Source organism: Ursus americanus, chromosome 7, assembly GCF_024610735.1.
Source record: "Ursus americanus isolate L20-20 chromosome 7, mUrsAme1.1.p, whole genome shotgun sequence".
Taxonomy (NCBI): domain Eukaryota; kingdom Metazoa; phylum Chordata; class Mammalia; order Carnivora; family Ursidae; genus Ursus; species Ursus americanus.
Window position 1 is genome coordinate 39,061,122 of NC_142133.1, and position 17,731 is coordinate 39,078,852.

Here is a 17,731-nt window from a genome sequence, read left to right on the forward strand (position 1 = left end):
ACCTTTGTTTTTAGTTTCTTGTTTATCCTTTCAATGCTCTACGCAAATGCAAGCAAATATATAGCCTTACTCCTCCCCTTTCTTATGCAAAAGGTAGCATGCTATATACACTTGCATCTTGGTTTCTTCACTTAATATATCCTGGATATCTTTCTAAATCAGTTAGAGATCTTCCTTATTGGTTTTTTGTTTTGGTTTGGTTTTTGGTTTTTTGTTTTCTGTGGGTTTTCTTGTTTTTTTGTTTTTTGGGGTTTTTTGTTTTTGTTTTTTTTTTTCAGAGAGAGAAAGAAATCAGAGGATGGGGGAGTGGGGCAGGTGGAGGAGGCAGATGGAGAGAGAGAATCTCAAGCAGGCTCTGTGCTGAGCCACCCAGGCACCCCTCTTATTTTTTTCACCACATAGAACTCTATTGCCTGGATATACATAATTTATGAACCAGCCTCTTCCAGTGGGATACTTTGTTTCCAATCTTTTGAAGCTGCAAGTAAGGCTACAGTGAATCACCCTGTACATGTGACACTTCATATGTGGGCAGGTATGTACAAGTAGGATCCATCTGGTCAAATAATAAATGCATCTGTAATTTTAGTAGAAATAGCCTCCATCCCCTTCAATCAAAGAGAAACGGCGTATAAAAATGAATCTAGGGGCTCCTGGGTGGCTCAGTCAGTTAAGCATCTGGCTTTAGCTCAGGTCATGATCCCAGGGTCCCTGCTCAGCGGGAAGCCTGCTTCTCCCTCTCCCTCTGCTACCCCCCCTCCTCCGCTTGTGCTGTCAGATAAATAAATAAAATCTTTTTAAAAAATAAAAAATAAATCTAAAACATACTACCTGCACATACCTTTTATTGTGGTAACATGTGCATAAAACTTCCCATTTCAACCATTTTTAAGCATACAGTTCAGTGGAACTAAGTACACTTACATTATTCTGCAACTAGAGGGACCAAGGGCAGTCTGCCCCAAAATGTGCCACTTTGACATGCAGATTATTTCAAGCTAAAACAATCAAGGACCAAGGGAGGAAGAAATTTTGACCTCCCATCTAACTGCCTAAAATAATTTAGGTGGAGGACCTGCTTCAGGAAGAGAGCTCTCACCATAGATAACTACATTATAATATGAACAAGGGGTGGTAGAAAGGGAGGACACTAGCAAGGCCTGTTTGATCAAAATTCCTTCTATGTCCCTTGTTTCTGGATGGCCCAGCAACTATTTATTCACCAAAGATTTACTCTTTTCATGTGCCCATGACTTGCTTTCCTTCCATTTGTAGTCCCAGACTTCTACCCCCCTTTCCTTGGTTCAAGATGACATACACACTTCCATTTGCTTGATTGCTTTGGAATCTCATGTCAGTGTGGACTCCCTGTATGTGTGTAATTAAATTTGATTTTCTCCTGTTAGTCTGTCTCACGTCAATTTAATTCTTAGACCAGCTAGAAGAATTTTGAAGGTTAAAGGAAATTTTCCTTCCCCAGCACAAGCATCACCATTATCCATCTATAGAACTGTCTCATCTTTCCTTTCTGAAACTCTGTACCCATTAAACACAAGTTCCCTATTCTCCCCTCCCCCAGACCCTGGGCACAAGGGTTCTACTATCTGTCTCTATGAATTTGACTACTCTAAGTACTTTATATAAGTGGAATCATACAATATGTGTCCTTTTGTGCCTGGCTTACATTTTCAAGATTCATTCATATTGTAGCACGTGTCAGCATTTCCTTCCTTTTTGAGGCTGAAAAATATCCCCTCGTGTGTATACACCACATTCTGTTCATCATTCTCCCATCAATGGCCATTTGGGTTGTTTCTACCTTTTGGCTATTGTGAGTATGCACATATTTTTTTAAACATGTATATCCCACTCGTCGCATCACCCAAGATCCCTACCCAAAGCAGCTCAATGCCTGTGTTTTGTTTGTTTTGTCATTCCAGTGTCAGGCTCTGAAAACTTAAGCATTTTAGATGCAAATGGCAGCTTCCTAGATCTACCTTCCGAACCTTGTTTTTATCTCCACTGGAAACTAAATCCTGGAGGTTGTCTATATTAGCACATATTGATCTCTTGAAAAATTTTTTGAGTGTACATTTTTTGAGCTGGAGTCATCCTTCTGAGTGACTTAAACAACCTTTAACAGATGTGCTGAGTTTTCATGTGAAGCAGCCAGGCCCCAGGTGGAATGAGAATGGGGACACAGGAAAGACCCAAATGCTTCTCAGCACCACGAAAGGGGGTCCCACCGAATCTAAAGGACAGTATGCGCTAATAGGAAAAATATCGTTTCTTTTACATTGGATTAGGCTACATGGTCTTCAAGGAAAATTAATATTTTCTTTGTTCTATGTCTGTTTTCATAGGTCCCAGCCTGAGGGTCCCTCTGATGGGGAATCCCAATTTGCATGACTGGAGTCCATCCTCCCAAACTGTGATGCTGAACAGAGAATATCTGTACTCTTCAGGTGGAATCCTGTGCATTCCAAAACATGGGAAGGAACCAAGAGGGGAATACCTCCCCTTGAGGAAAAGAATGCTGTTTCCTAGAGGGAGGAGGTGGTCTTCAGGCTGAGAGACTTGGAGAGGCAATTGGGTAAAGGTAGACAGCAAGACACATGCAGAAGAAGGAAACTGGACCATTTTCTTATACCATACACAAAAATAGACTCAAAACAGATGAAAGACAAAAAGACCTAAATGTGAGACAGGAATCTATCAAAATCCTAGACGAGAACACAGGCAGCAACCTCTTTGACCTTGGCCGCAGCAACTTCTTGCTAGACACATCAGCAAAGGCAAGGGAAACAAAGGCAAAAATGAACTATTGGGACTTCATCAAGATAAAATCTTTTGCACAGCAAAGGAAACAGTCAACAAAACCAAAAGACAGCTGACAGAATGGGAGAAGATATTTGTAAATGTCTTATCAGATAAAGGGCTAGTATCCAAAATCTATAAAGAACTTATCAAACTCAACACCCAAAGAACAAATAATCCAATCAAGAAATGGGCAGAAGACATGAACAGATATTTCTCCAAAGAAGACATCCAAGTGGCCAACAGACACATGAAAAAGTTCTCCACAGCTCTCGGCATCGGGGAAATACAAATCAAACCCACAATGAGATACCGCCTCACACCAGTCAGAATGGCTAAAATTAACAAGTCAGGAAACGACAGATGTTGGCGAGGATGTGGAGAAAGGGGAGCCCTCTTACACTGTTGGTGGGAATGCAAGCTGGTGCAGCCACTCTGGAAAACGGTATGGAAGTTCCACAAAAAGTTGAAAATAGAGCTACCCTATGACCCAGCAATTGCACTACTAGGTATTTACCCCAAAGGTACAAACATAGTGATTCAAAGGGGCACCTGTGCCCCAATGTTTATAGCAGCAATGTCCACAATAGCCAAAATATGGAAGGAGCCCAGATGTCCATCAACAGATGAATGGATAAAGAAGATGTGGTATATATATACAATGTAATACTACTCAGCCATCACAAAACGAAATCTTGTCACTTGCAACGATGTAGATGGAACTAGAAGGTATTATGCTAAGCAGAATAAGTCAGTCAGAGAAAGACAAATATATGATTTCATTCATATGTGGAATTTAAGAAACAAAACAGAGGAGCATAGGGGAAGGGAGGGAAAAATAAGATGAAAACAGAGAGGGAGACAAACCCATAAGAGACTCTTAACTATAGGAAACAAACTGAGGGTTGCTGGAATGGAGGGGGGCTCGGGGATGGGGTAACTGGGTGATGGGCATTAAGGAGGGCACTTGATGGAATGGAGCACTGGGTATTATATGCAACTGATGAATCACTAAATTCTACCCCTGAAACTAATAATACACTATATGTTAATTAAATTAATTTAAATAAGTAAATAATTTATAGTTGAAGTATATTCATGTAGGCAACTTGTTTGAAACATATTTAGAAGTGTTTGAATACTGGATTGAATATACATTTTTAAACTTTAATTAAAATTAAAATTGAAAGTTCAGTTCCTCAGTCACATTAGCCACATTTCACGTACTTAATAGCTACATGTGGCCAGTGCTTTTGTATCGGACAGTCTAGAGATAGAACTTCAACCCTTCTTCCCTCTGCTTTTTTATACTTTTATGAGAGTTCTAGCCTTTCAAAAAGAACCGAATGTTCAATTCATCATTGCTTGGCTTTGTTACCACACACTAGTAGAGTGTGAGGGGACAAGGTGGCCCAGGGAGAGCCAGGCCTGCTGTTCCCCACTCCTTTCTGGGGTAGGGGTGGGGACAGTGTGAGGATGGTCCCTCAGGGGACCTTGAGGACTATGTAATAAGAACCCACTATGTGGGATAAGCCAGAACAATCATAAAAAGTTTCTCCTACAGTGGGAACGTAGGACCACACAAGTTCTATTGTAGAAATCATGGGAAAAACCGTATCTACAAATACAGATGTTTTGTTACATCAGGATCTCATTAGATTCCCTAAAATCAGGAATACAGAGATGTCCAATATGTCTGGTTCTAATCAACATTATATTTTAGAAAGTAACTGATAAGATAAAAAAGATATAAAAAACATAAAAATTAGAAGGAAGAAATTAAACTGTAATTTCTCACAGATGATCTGATGACCTACATAGAAAATGTCAAAAGAATCTGAAAATTATTGGGACACCTGGCTGAATCAGTCAATGGAGTGACACTTGCTCTCAGAGTTGTGGGTTCAAGCCCCACACTGGGTGTGGAGATTACTTAGAAATAGTCTTTAAGGGGTACCTGGCTGTCTCAGTTGGTACAGCATGCAACAACAAATCTCAGGGTTATGAGTTTGAGCCCCACATTGAGTGGTGATTACTTAAAATCTTAAAAAAGTTAAAAATAAAAATAAAGTCTTTTAAAAAGGAATCTGAAAATTATTAGATTTGATTTAAAAATAGCAAAGTGGCTAGATACAAAATCAACATAAAAATCAATTACATTTCCATAATCAATAATGAAAAGTTAAATAATATAATTTTTAAACAAAGTTGATGCATGTAGTCATAAACTTAACAAAATATGTGAACAACCAAATTATAAAATTGAGGACATTAAAGTTAGCCTAAATAAATGAGAGATATAGCATATTCACAAACAGGAGAATTTAATGTCATAAAGAAGTCATTATCCCATATTTATGTATTTGAAAGAATCCCAGTCAATAACCTACCAGGATATTCTAGGAACTTATGCTATCAAATTAGTCAATCTGTAGAGAAGAGCCCAGGGCCATAAATAGCCAAGAAACTCCTCCAGTAAAAGAGCACAGTTCAGGGGGCAGTGCTTATTTTAAAGTTGTTGTAATTAAGGCAATATGGTACTGATGTAGACAGAGAAAAAAAAAAAGGAGACCATTAGAACAGAAAAGAGTCTAGACCTAAAACAAACACAAATACATATGAATGTTTGATATTTGACATAGTTTATATTATTGGTCGGTGGAAAAGAGACACACTATTCAACAAATGGTGCTGGAATAATCGGCTATACAAACACAAAAGGAGAGAAAGAAGGGAGGGAAGGAGAGAGGAAGGAATAAATGGGTGCTTCCATTTCTGGCAATAGAGGACTAAATATCATGGAAATTCCACCTGATATAGTGCAACTAAAAATGCTGGAATGCAACATTCGCACATGCACGCACACGGACACGCACACGCACACGCACACGCACCTGCCCCCTGTATTGCCTAAATGAATTGGTGGGAAAGTAAGGGGATTCCTCAGAAGCTAGAGATGATGTGAAATTATAAATCCCAAGGCACAGATGATTACTGGAGCCAGTGTTTGCTAAACCAACCCTGAGTGGCCTGGAACTGGGGTTTAAAGGGCCTTAAGTAGGGACAGAAGACCACATCTGGGGTTGAGCAGAGAAGATTGGAATAGAAAACTACCACCCTCCTACACACACACATGAAGCCAAGAGAGTCAAGGAGTAACACCCCAGACATTGAACTTCAAAAAAAAAAAAAAGTGCCCCACGGGGAAAACAGTAGGATAAAAGCTTCTCATCCTTGGTTGAAGGTGTAATGGGAGAAAATCAAAATAATTCAAAATAATAAGCTTGTATTCACATAAGTTTGGGACCAGAATGTATATCACATGAGTGGCCAAAAAAATTCCAAGACAAAATCTAATTTAAAACAGTCCCAAATTGATATAGTACTCCCGGGAACTTGGCCAAACTAAATGTACACTTTAATCCCAGGCCTCCAATGAGTCCTATAGCTATAGTTCCAAGAACCATGAGTGTCCGAAGTTACCAAACACACAGAGAAACAAGCTACCACAAACTATTCACACCTACAAAGGTTACTGACACTGGAATTTTCAGTTACAGTATAAAAAATGAATATGTTTAATATGTTTTTAAAAACATAAAGGGGGAGCGCCTGGGTGGCTCAGATGGTTAAGCGTCCTGGGATCAAGCCCTGTGTCTGGCTCGCTTCTCAGCGGGGAGCCTGCTTCTCCCTCTCCCTCTGCTGTTCCCCCTGCTTGTGCTCTCCCGCTCTCTCTGTCAAATAAATAAATAAAATCTTTAAAAAAAAAACAAAAAACCAAACACAAGATCTTGGTGGCATGCTGCTAAGATCCTGTTAAAAATACATACATACATACATACATACATAAAGGGGGATTTACAATATAAGGAAGGAACAAGAGATTATTAAAATTGACTAGGTAGGGGCACCTGGGTGGCTCAGTCGGTTGAGCAGTCAGCTCTTGGTTTTGGCTCAGGTCATGATCTCGTGGGTTGTGGGATCAAGCCCTGAGTTGGGCTCCCCACTCAGAAGGGAGTCTGCTTGAGGATTCTATCCCTCTGCCCCTCTCCCCACTAGCCCTCGCACTCTCTCTCAAATAAATAAATTTTTTAAAAAATTGACTAGGTAGATTGGCAAAACAACCAATTATGAAACATAGTAATAAAACCGTAATTATTGTAATATAAAGTTATTGGATGGAATTAAAAAATGCAATCATGGTTGAAGGGAGAATTAGTAAACTGGAAAATAGATTTTAAAAAAATGAATCAGGGGCGCCTGGGTGGCTCAGTTAAGCGGCGGACTCTTGGTTTCAACACCCATCATGATCTTGGGGTCGTGAGATCGAACACTCCGTTGGGCTCTGCAGTCAGCACCGGATTCTGCTTGAGAGTCTTTCCCCCTCCCTCTTCCTCCCCCTCTGCTCCTCACCTCCCCACACACTTTCTCTCTCTCTCTCTAAAGTAAGTAAAATATTTTTTAAGAATATAAATTAAAAAATAAAAATAAAATAATAAATAAATAAATAAAAATGAACCAAAATACAGCTTTAACATACAAGAAGGAAAATGTGGAAGAGAGGTCAAGAGACATGAAGGATAAAGTGAGAAGGTCCAACCTTTATCTAATTGTAATTTCATAAAGAGAGAAGAAAGATAATGGAGGAGAGGCTGTGTTTAAAGAGAAATACAGGGGTGCCTGTGTGGCCTAGTCAGTTAATCATCTGCCTTCAGCTCAGATCATGATCCCCAGGTGCTGGGATCGAGTCCCACATCAGGTTCCCTCCTCAATGGGGAGTCTGCTTCTCCCTCTGCCCTTCCCCCTGCTCATGCTCTCACTCTCTCTCTCAAATAAACTTTTTTTAAAAAGGACAAATACAGAAGAAGCTTATCAGTGTTGGTCTTGGCAATGATTTTTTTTGGACAAGACGCCAAATGCACAAACTCAAAAGTAAAAATCAACAAACAGGACTACATCGAACTCAAAAACTGCACAGCAAAAGAAACAATGAACAATGACAGCCTGCAGAATGGCAGAAAATTTTTGTAAACCATATATTGGAAAAGGAATTAATATCCAAAAAACACGAAGAACTAGCACAATTTAACTACAAAAACAATCTGATTAAAGAAGGCAGAAGAATTGGGGCGCCTGGGTGGCTCAGTCGTTAAGCGTCTGCCTTTGGCTCAGGGCGTGATCCTGGTGTTCTGGGATCGAGCCCCACATCAGGCTCCTCCGCTGCGAGCCTGGTTCTTCCTCTCCCACTCCCCCTGCTTGTGTTCCCTCTCTCGCTGCCTGTCTCTCTCTCTATTGAATGAATAAATAAAATCTTTAAAAAAAAAAAGGCAGAAGAACTAAATAGACCTTTTTCCAGAAAGGACCATCAAAATGACCAACAGGTACATGAAAAGATGCTCAACATCACTCATCATCAGGGAAGTGAAAATAAAAACCACAGTGAGGTACCACTTTAACACGCCTGTTAAAATGGCTGTCATTACGAGCACAAGAGACAGCAGGTGCTGGTAAGGCTATGGTGACAATGGAACCCTTCTACATTGTTGGTGGGAAAGTAAATCAGTCCAACCACTATGAAAACAATATGGAGTTTCCTCAAAAAATTAAAAATAGATCTACTGTACGATCCAGCAATTCTACTTCTGGGTATATACCCAAAGGAAATGAAAACAGGTTTTCAACAGGACACATGCACCCATGTTTATCCCAACATTATTGACCATAGCCAAAATAATATGGAAACACCCAAGCACCCATCAATGGATGAATGGATAAAAAAAGATAGCTAGCTAGCTAGCTAGACGGGTAGATGATATAGAGAGCATATATACATGTATGTCTGTGTATATGTATATATACACACAATGAGATATTATCAGCCATGAGATAAAAGGATCTCTTGCCATTTGTGACAACAAGGATGGACCTTGAGCACTATGCTTAGTGAAATAAGTCAGACAGAGAAAGACAAATACTGTATGACATCATTGATATGTGCAATCTAAAAAAAAGTCAAACCTATGAAAAAACAGAAAGTAAAATGGTGGTTCCTAGGAGAGGGGGGATGTGAAGGATAAGATTAATGGTGTTTAAGGGCATAAACTTGTAATGAGTAGTACATAAGACGTAGAGCTCTGATGTACAGTATGATGGATACCCACAATAATATTGTACTGTAATGAGGTGGTGCGATAAATACTGCTTCCACAGCAGTCGTATTACAACATATAAATGTATCAAAGTAACATGCTGTATACCTTAAATTTTCAAAATGTACCATGTCAAATCTACCAAACAAATAAATAGAAATACAGGAGACATATATAACCTCAGATTCAGGAAACCCAAGGGATTCCCACCAGAATAAACAAAAAGAAATACACATCTGGATTAACAGTAGTGAAACTGCAGGAAAGTGATGACAAGGATAACATAATAAAAGGAGCAAGAGACAAAAAAAGCACTGTTAGAGTAACATCTGACTTCTCATAGCAACAATGAAAGCCAGAAGAGGAAAGATTATTATCTTCAACTGGATAAAAGACAATATCTGCCCGCCTATAATTCCTTAGCCAGCAAGATGATCCCTCAGAAATGGTGAAATAAAGACATTTTCAAGCCAATAAAACTGAGAAGGTTTATTATCATTAGACCCTGTATGAGTTTTCTATTGCTGCATAACCAGTCACTACACTCAGTGGCTTGAAAGAACCCATGCATTGCCTCACGGTTTCTGCGCGGCGGGAGTCTGGGTACAGATTAGCTGGATCCTCTGCTCAGGGTGTCGCCAGGCTGAAATCATGATGTCAGCCAGGACTGCAGTTTCATCTGGGCTGCAGGGGCTCTCCCAGACTCACTGGTATTGGCAGAATCCAGTTTGTTATGGCTGGAGAACGGAAGCCTTGACTCCTGGAGGCCAGGTGGTCCTCTCTACAGTGTGGCAGTTTATTTCTTCATGGTAAACAGGACGATCTTTCTGAGTTCTGGGAAGACCTGAACACTTTAAAAGGGCTCACCTGATAGGTCAGGTCCACCCAAAATAATCTCCTCTTTGATGAATTCAAAGTCAGCTGCTGACAGAGTTTAATTACATCAGCAAATCCCGTTTGTCAGCATATAAGGTAAACACGGGAGTGAAATTCCACCACATTCATGAGTTCTGCTCACAGTTGAGGGAAGGAGATTATACAGAATGTGTGCACAGGGAACTGTCTTAGTAAAATGCTGTGTACCTTAAATCCTCATCACAGGAGTTCAAAAGGATGTACTTCAGGTAAAAGGAAAATAATCCCAGGTGGAAGATCTGAGACACGAGAAAGAAGAGTAGGCAAAGAAAACATTAAACATATGGGTAAATCTACACAAATATGAACTACTTAAAATAACAACAGTATATTTGATTTGTGCAATTAACAAAATAACAATATCATCACAATATCAGGTTACAAAAGCATACAAATTCACAGAGAATAATTGTTAAAGAATTCTAATGTCTATGTATTTTTTGAAGGAAGTATAAAAATACTGACTAAAGAAACAACATGTTAAGTCTCTAGCACCTGATTGGTTCAGTCGGTTTAGCAGCCAGACCCTTGGTTTCAGCTCAGGTCATGGTCTCAGGGTTGTGAGATGGAGCCTTGAGCCTTGAGCCTCTCCTGGGCTCTGCACTCAGCGAGGAGTTGCGGAGTTGGCTTGAGATTCTGCCTCTGCCCCCCCCCCACTCGCTGCTCTCTTTCTAGAATAAATAAAATCTTTAAAAAGAGAGAGAGAAACTGCTAAGTCAAATATGCAGGTTGAAATTTTTTTATTAACCACTAAAGAACAGATTATACACTTTCAAAACAAGAGAGGGAGTTTAAATTGGAAAAATCCTTCCACTACTCTCTGAGGCGCCCAACCAGCCTTCTTTCCCTTCTTCACTCAGGGTCAGACTCAGATCCCAGTGTGGTAGCCCTCTCAGCTTCTCCAGCTTCCTTCCCATTTTCTCTCGCAGCCATTTCCCCTAACAAGTTTCTTATACATTCAATCTCAACTTGGCGTCTGCTTCTCAGATGATGCTCCTGGACTAACACGAATCCCCAATTCGTTTTATGAAATGAATAGATCCATGACAGTGAAATGAGACAATGGCAATATGGGTAAAGAAAAGTACAGGCCAGGGGTGCCTGGCTGGTTCAGTTGGAAGAGCATATAACTCTTCATCTTGGGGTGGGGTCATGTGTTGGAGCCCTGTGTGGGGTATAGAGATGGCGTAAATAAAACTAAAACTTAAAAAAAAAGTGCAGGCCAGTCTCATTTATGAACATGGTACAAAGTGCTAAACAAAAACCTGAGTACGCTCAATTTAGCAATGTCTGTACAACACAGTGACCCGGAGGGCAAGGCTGTTATCGTGTTTACTTCAGAAATGCAAGCTTGGTTTAATACTAGTAGATCTTTTTCTTCTAGAAAAAGAAAAGAATAGTGGAAAGGGAAGAAGTAAAGCTGTTATTTTTCCTAGACGGTGTGATTTTCTATGTAAAAAAACCCAAAGCACCTACAGATAATTCATTAAAATAAGTAATTTATTATAGTCATTTGATAGACAATCAGCACACAGATTAAAGCATCATTTACAATAGCATAAAAATGAAGGTACCAGAATTAAATATAATAAAACTGGTGTAAAATCTTTACAGATAAAATTATTTAACATTTTGTAAAGATATTAGAAAGAGTTAAGTAGGTAGGAGTATACCTTGCTCGAGGCTAGGAAAACAATATCATAAAAATGTCAATCCTCCCAAGTAGATGCAATGGAACCACAGAAGGGTCCGTGTGTGTGTGTGTGTGTGTGTGTGTGTGTGTGTGTGTGTGAAATTTGAAGAGCTGATCCCAAAATGTATATAGATGAACAAAGACCCTGAGAGAAAAACAATGGGCTCCCAGCACCAGACTTCACCGACCTCGTTGCTTGGCTTATTGCTTGCGACGTTGGCTTGGTCTGATGGAAAGGTGGAACGATCATCTGCTCAGCTACAGTACCAGTTGGGAGACAACCCTCTGTGGAGTGCTGTCCTACAGGATGCTATAAATGCTTTAATCCAGAGGGCACGGTGTGGTGCTGTCTGCCCCAAACCAGGAAGCACACATGAAGAAACCAAGAGGTACACGTGGAAGTTTCCCTTCTCACCAGGACCCCTAATTCCCACTGGAAGGAGTTTGACTCCCTCTCACCACAAAGTGGGATTCTGTAGGTTGGGAGATCCTAGTAGCCAAGGGAGGAATACTTTCATCAGAGAACTGGCAGTAAAGTAGAAGCTGAAACTATCCTCTGGCTAATGTGAGCTTTCATGCCCCCGAGCCAACAAGAAGAGGAAGTGATCGCTATACCAAACAAGAAGATTGATGCTTGGAGCCAATAAACAAAAGGCACGATCAGAGTAAGGGCTGGGAGTCGACTGAATGGCAAGTCAGGGCAGGGATCCCAGGGCATCAGTCCATCTTATCGAGGTTGGTTAGCCGGACCGAGGCATTCCAGAGGCTTTGGGCCACTTGAGGATCCTGAGCAGCTTTAGTGGGAAGAGTTATCATACAGGAGCTGCTAAAATATTTTCCAGAAACACCGTCCAGCTCCTTTGCCAAGCTCAGGTAGAGGACTGGGATCGCACCTTGTCTGATGTCCTGTAGAGGGGAAGAGGAGTCAGGCCAAGCTGTCTCTCCCTTGCTGGGGACACACAGAAGCACAGCCCTGCCCCACCCTGTCCAGGCTGAGCCAGCTCCTCCCCTCCCCACCTTACAGAAGAAGGAGAAGAGCCAGAAGACGAAGCGGTAGGACCAAGAGAAATGCTTCATGATCTCTGTGTATACTACACCTGGGTCCACGGAGTTCACAGTCACACCTGAGAGGACGAGACACAGGTACAGTGCAAAGTGAAAGGAGAGGGGGCTGTTGGGAAGAAAGAGGGAAAGGCTGTTGGGAAGAAAGAGGGAAAGGCTGTTGGGAAGAAAGTGGTTCTCCAGTGTGCAATGACGGGAGGATCCTACCAGGTCTGTTGGGCAGAGGTCACTAGAGACTCGGGGAGGTGCCAGGGAAGTCAGTCCTCCGGAACTTACACAAATGGTGGCATTCAAGCCAATGAGGAGCCGGATGTATTTGAAAGTGCTGGATGAAATTTAGGAGGGACAATGGATGGTGTTGGTTTTGGAGAATACTGAGAGGAGAAGGGTGTTGTGAGTGGTAAGAGAGTTGGAAAGACTGAAGAGGAGATGTGAAGACAGGGTTGAGGGAAATAGAGGCCGCACGGGTGATGAATGGAGATTAACAGCTGGCCTGGAGGACACGGGGAGTAGTTTATGGCCAGGACATGTTGGGATGAGATGTGAAGTGCTAGGAGGTGGTGCTGGGGATAGAGGAGTAGGGGGTGTCAGAGGCAATTACCTGTCCCTTGAAGTCTCCGGGCAAGCTCCCCAGTGAAGGAGGTCAAGAGCAGTTTGCTGCAGTCATAGTTCTGGTTAAAGGCCAAAGGCTTACCAGCGCCTGTCAGGTGTTTCTCATCAACATACCCATATGCATGCCGAAAGGAAGACACATTCACTACCCGGGCTGACCCTGCCCGTTGTAGGGCCCCTGGTGGAAAGAGGACCACACTCCTTCAATCCAAGTTCTGGAGTGAACTCCCATACCCACTCCCCAGCCTGCCGCTCCAGGAAACTCAAAGAAAGTAGAGATCATCCAGGGCTTTCAGGATAGGGTCAGTGGGCCCCCCAACCCCATGTTCCCTGGGCTAGGCACAGGACAGCTCAATGTGAATGGAAACTTCGTTTTCATTAGTTATTTTCCTAACATTTTTCCTCCACTTTTACTGTAGTGTTTGGATTTTTGTCTTGCTTTTCTTCCACTTGTCAGCTGGAGCTACTTTAACTGACCCCTGTTTATGTTTTCCCTCACTGGTGGCTAAGAGAGAAAAGCAAAGGTTGGAGACACTGTGAAAGCTGTCTTTGCTGCATTCATCACATGAATGTTCATTAGGTGTCTGGACTATGGCAAACACCAAGACAGATGCTAAGGACATAAGGGTGCTAGGTTGAGGGGTGGAAGAAATGTATGTAGAGATACTTGGGAAAGTGTTTTCTTAAAAATCTAGCTATCAGGACACCTGGGTGGCTCAGTCCATTAAGCATCTGCCTTTGGCTCAGGTCATGATCCTAGCGTTCTGAGATAGAGTCCCGCACGCACGGTGCTCCTTGCTCAGCGGGGAGCCTGCTTCTCCCTCTGCCTGCAGCTCTCCCTGCTTGTGCTCTCTCTCTCTTTCCCTGACAAATAAATAAATAAATAAAATGTTTAAAAACCCAGCTATCTTCCGAAGTAACAAAAATAGAATTACAATCAATACTACAAGTTAAATCTTAAAAAATTATCCTACTATATATCTATATCTATATCAAGTCTGGATTATATAAAATATGAAAAATAGTAGTTGTCACATACGAGTTTACAGTGTTCAAAATGCCAAAACTATTTTGAGCCGTACATTTAAATTACAAATCACAAATGAAAAACTGAGGTGTTATTTAGCCAAAATTTACTGGAGAGAAAATTATTCTTGAAGAGAACAGACCCCAGACTTGCAGGCATAGTGGCATAAAGACCAAAGGGGCTCACACCCTAGTTGGAGACAGGTCCTCATGGAACAATGTCGATGTGGGAATGGGGATGTATACAGGGCTGGGGAGCCCTGTAAATGGGGGGCTCCTGGGGGAGGCAGGGCAGGATCCACAGCACAGGCGGTATCTGGGCTGTCTTGGCAGAGGAACGAAAGTCTGTCAGCTAAAAGAGTGGGAAAGGATATTCCACATAGAGGCGAGCACATGTGCAAAAAGGAGAGCCAGAGGGGAAAAATACAAGGGCCGAGAGCTACAGAGCATAGCTACAGACTGCTGGAGAGGAGAGAGTGGATTAAGGAAGGGTGGAAGGTGAGGCTCTCAGTCTGTGGGGGGGTCTGTGCATGGAGAGAAGGGACTTAGAGTTTCTCCTCTAAAGGATAGAGTACCTTCCAAGGATATTAAGCAAGTGGTATGGTGAAAAGTGATTGCTACAAGTGGCAGGAGGAAGAATAGAGAAGGGGAGGAGATGGGATACCTGGGTGGCTCAGTTGGTTAAGCGTCTGCCTTCGGCTCAGGTCATGATCTTAGGGTTTGGGATGGAGCCCCACATCGCATCACATTGGGCTCCTTGCTCACTGGGAGCCTGCTTCTCCGTTGTCTACCACTCCCCCTGCTTGTGCTCTCTCTCTCCGACAAATTATTAAAATCTTTAAAAGAGAAAGAGAGAGAAGGGAAGGAGAGAAGACAGTTTAAAAAAAGAGAGAGAGAAGGGAAGGAGAGAAGACAATTTAAGAAAATACAACTAGGCAAGGTGCAGACAGGGTGTTACGATTTGTCGAAAGGGGGACAAAGTTACTACTTGCGAATGCATAGAGTTTTGCCTTGCTCTTTGTTCCTTTCCAGTTGGGGTTAATTTAATTAGCCACTGAACAGCCCATGAGATCCTGAAAACAGGAATTGCCTCCCAAGAGGGGAATGGGTAGCTGATTTCCAAGGAGAGGAGGAGACTTTTTAAATGTAATCTTTTTTGTACACTTTCAATTTTGTGTTTTGGACACGTATTACCTAACCCAAACAATTGATCTGATTTAAGAGTTTATTTATCCCACAGAGAGAGAGAGACAGCGAGAGAGGGAACACAAGCAGGGGCAGTGGGAGAGGGAGAAGCAGGCTTCCCGCTGAGCAGGGAGCCCGACATGAGGCTCGATCCCAGGACCCCGGGATCACGACCTGAGCCAAAGGCAGACAGCTTAAGGACTGAGCCACCCAGGAGCCCCGATTGATTTTATTTTAAGGAGGCTATTACACAGTCCAGGAGAAGATGTCAGGAGGAAGGCGTCTGCCCCTCACTCTGCCCCAGCCTCCCCAGGAAGAACCTAAACTTCCTTAATCAGAAAGTATTAAAAAATCAGAAAGTCAGAGGACTCCGGCCCAAGACAGAGATGTGTTCTGTCTCAATTCCTGGTGGACCTTGAGCTATCTGGGAGCAGGAAGTAGGTCTTCTTGGTGTCTATGTTCCTAGTGGTCTAGCGCTCCCCTTAAGAAGCTTTTGTTGAGATGACTGACTCTACTGGTCTAGGTAAAATGCCGAGCTAGGGGAAGGAGAGGTGAGATCTTAAATCCCTTGCTGGTTGTATTGGGGGCTGACTGATTTCATTACCAGCCTCCTACTCCTGACTTGTGTCAGGTGGGTTCCCCTGCTGTGTATGTGTGTTGAGGGGGAAGCATACTGGGTCATCACTCAGTGAGCAGCTGGGGCCAAGGGAAAGGAAGTGGCCATGGGGACAGTAAGCCACAAAAATGCCAGGGGAATGGAGAAGTAAGGGTGGCACAGAAGGGAGGCACCCATTCTTCCTTACCTTGGAGTAGATTTGTAAGCAGGAAGGGCCCAACATAGTTAGTGGCAAAGGTGAGATCAAGGCCCTCTAGGGTAAGTGTCCTGGGGAATCCTGGGAGGAGAGGAGAACACAGACAGCGGGTAATGGAAGGAGACAAGATCTGGGAGCTAGATTGGTGTCCGGGAGAAACGCACAGGGACATGTATGTGCAAGGCCGGGGGCAATAACTTAAGGTAGGCTTGTTAAGGTTGTGTGTGACTTCAGGTTTTTCAGCAGGAGGTGCAGGTTAGGTTTGGTGGATGCCTGCTTTAGGGTCCCTGAACTGGAAAGGGGGCTCCTGAGATATGTCTGGGGGAAACATACCGCAGATGCCAGCATTGTTAACGAGCAGATGTATCTCAGGGTACTCCTGCAGAAGCCACCGGGCAAAGCTCCGGATGGAGGCCATGGAGCTCAAGTCCACCTGGCAAAGCAGGAGAAGGTCGTCCTTTGAGGCTGCTCGGATCTCAGCCAGGGCTTGCTGTCCACGCTCCCAGCTGCGGCAGGCGAGAATCACACGGGCCCCACGGCGGGCCAGCTCCTGGGATACAGCCTTCCCGATGCCTATAGAAGGGCAGCTTCAGAGCAGGCTAGCCTTGGCAGCGACCAGAGGTGCTGGTCCTCAACCCCCACCCTCCCCACCGGGGCTGCTGGGGACTGAGGCACCCGGTGAGGCAGCGGGATGAGAAGAGCACTCACCGCTGGTGGCTCCAGTCACCACCGCTGTCTTCCCAGTCAGGTCTGCAGCGCACCGCTCGAGGTCCCAAAGATAAGACTCATGCCAGAGCCGCACACTTCGTCTAAACAGGAGGACCAGCATGAGCAGGACAAAGCCAGGGCCCCGGAGCGGGGCACTGAGGAGAGACCACCGCGACATGGCAAAGACCTGCCGGTCTGCCGCCGAGGAGCTGGGCTGCGGCGGGCAGGCACGGCGGGGAGGAGCCCCACAGAGCTGCGCGCGGATTAGCAGTCAGGCTGGTGCGGGCCGAGCACACAAGATTTAAAGAGGCGACTCTCAGATTTGTTCACGCACGTGTTTGGACTGGGGAGTGAATTCCACCTTAAATCGCAAGCCGGACATTTGATTGCCTCACCGCTATCTCTGGCCCAGAGTCAGCGCTCCTTTGAGCCTTGTGCAGGCTGATGGTTGTCTCCAAGTGAAACCTGGACTTGCACCCTAAACTGAATTGGTGAATTCCAGGGATTGGAGAAGCAAGATATCAAATTCCTCCTGTCTTTAATCGTGTGCTTAAGCAGGGCCGTCAGCTTCCTCCCCTAGTGCAAGGAGACTCTGAGTGATTCCAGCTGAGACAGACCCGTGCTGCGGCCCTTATGGCTACTCCTTTGTGGAGAGGGGGATGGCTCTCCAGAATGCCTCTGCTGGGGAGCAACAGTGACCCTAGTGCAGGGTCTCCCAAGGGTGGAAACAGGGTTATTCCCTGGCACCAGTG

General features: G+C 43.5%; 1 protein-coding gene across 2 annotated transcripts; it reads right to left on the reverse strand.

Moving 5' to 3' along the window:
* Positions 1–9,440: 9,440 nt before the first annotated feature.
* Positions 9,441–17,662, reverse strand: LOC123786076 (retinol dehydrogenase 12-like). Of its 2 annotated transcripts, none has more exons than XM_045788341.2 (6): positions 16,980–17,662; positions 16,605–16,844; positions 16,263–16,352; positions 13,238–13,426; positions 12,672–12,698; positions 9,441–12,480 (listed from the first exon to the last, which is right to left on the reverse strand). In XM_045788341.2, exons 1-6 carry the CDS (start codon positions 17,155–17,157, stop codon positions 12,401–12,403), a joined length of 804 nt encoding a protein of 267 aa, XP_045644297.1. In that variant the 5' UTR covers positions 17,158–17,662; the 3' UTR covers positions 9,441–12,400. The 2 variants fall into 2 exon arrangements, with proteins under 2 accessions (XP_045644297.1, XP_045644296.1); XM_045788340.2 differs by having other exon boundaries at positions 12,592–12,698.
* Positions 17,663–17,731: the final 69 nt, after the last annotated feature.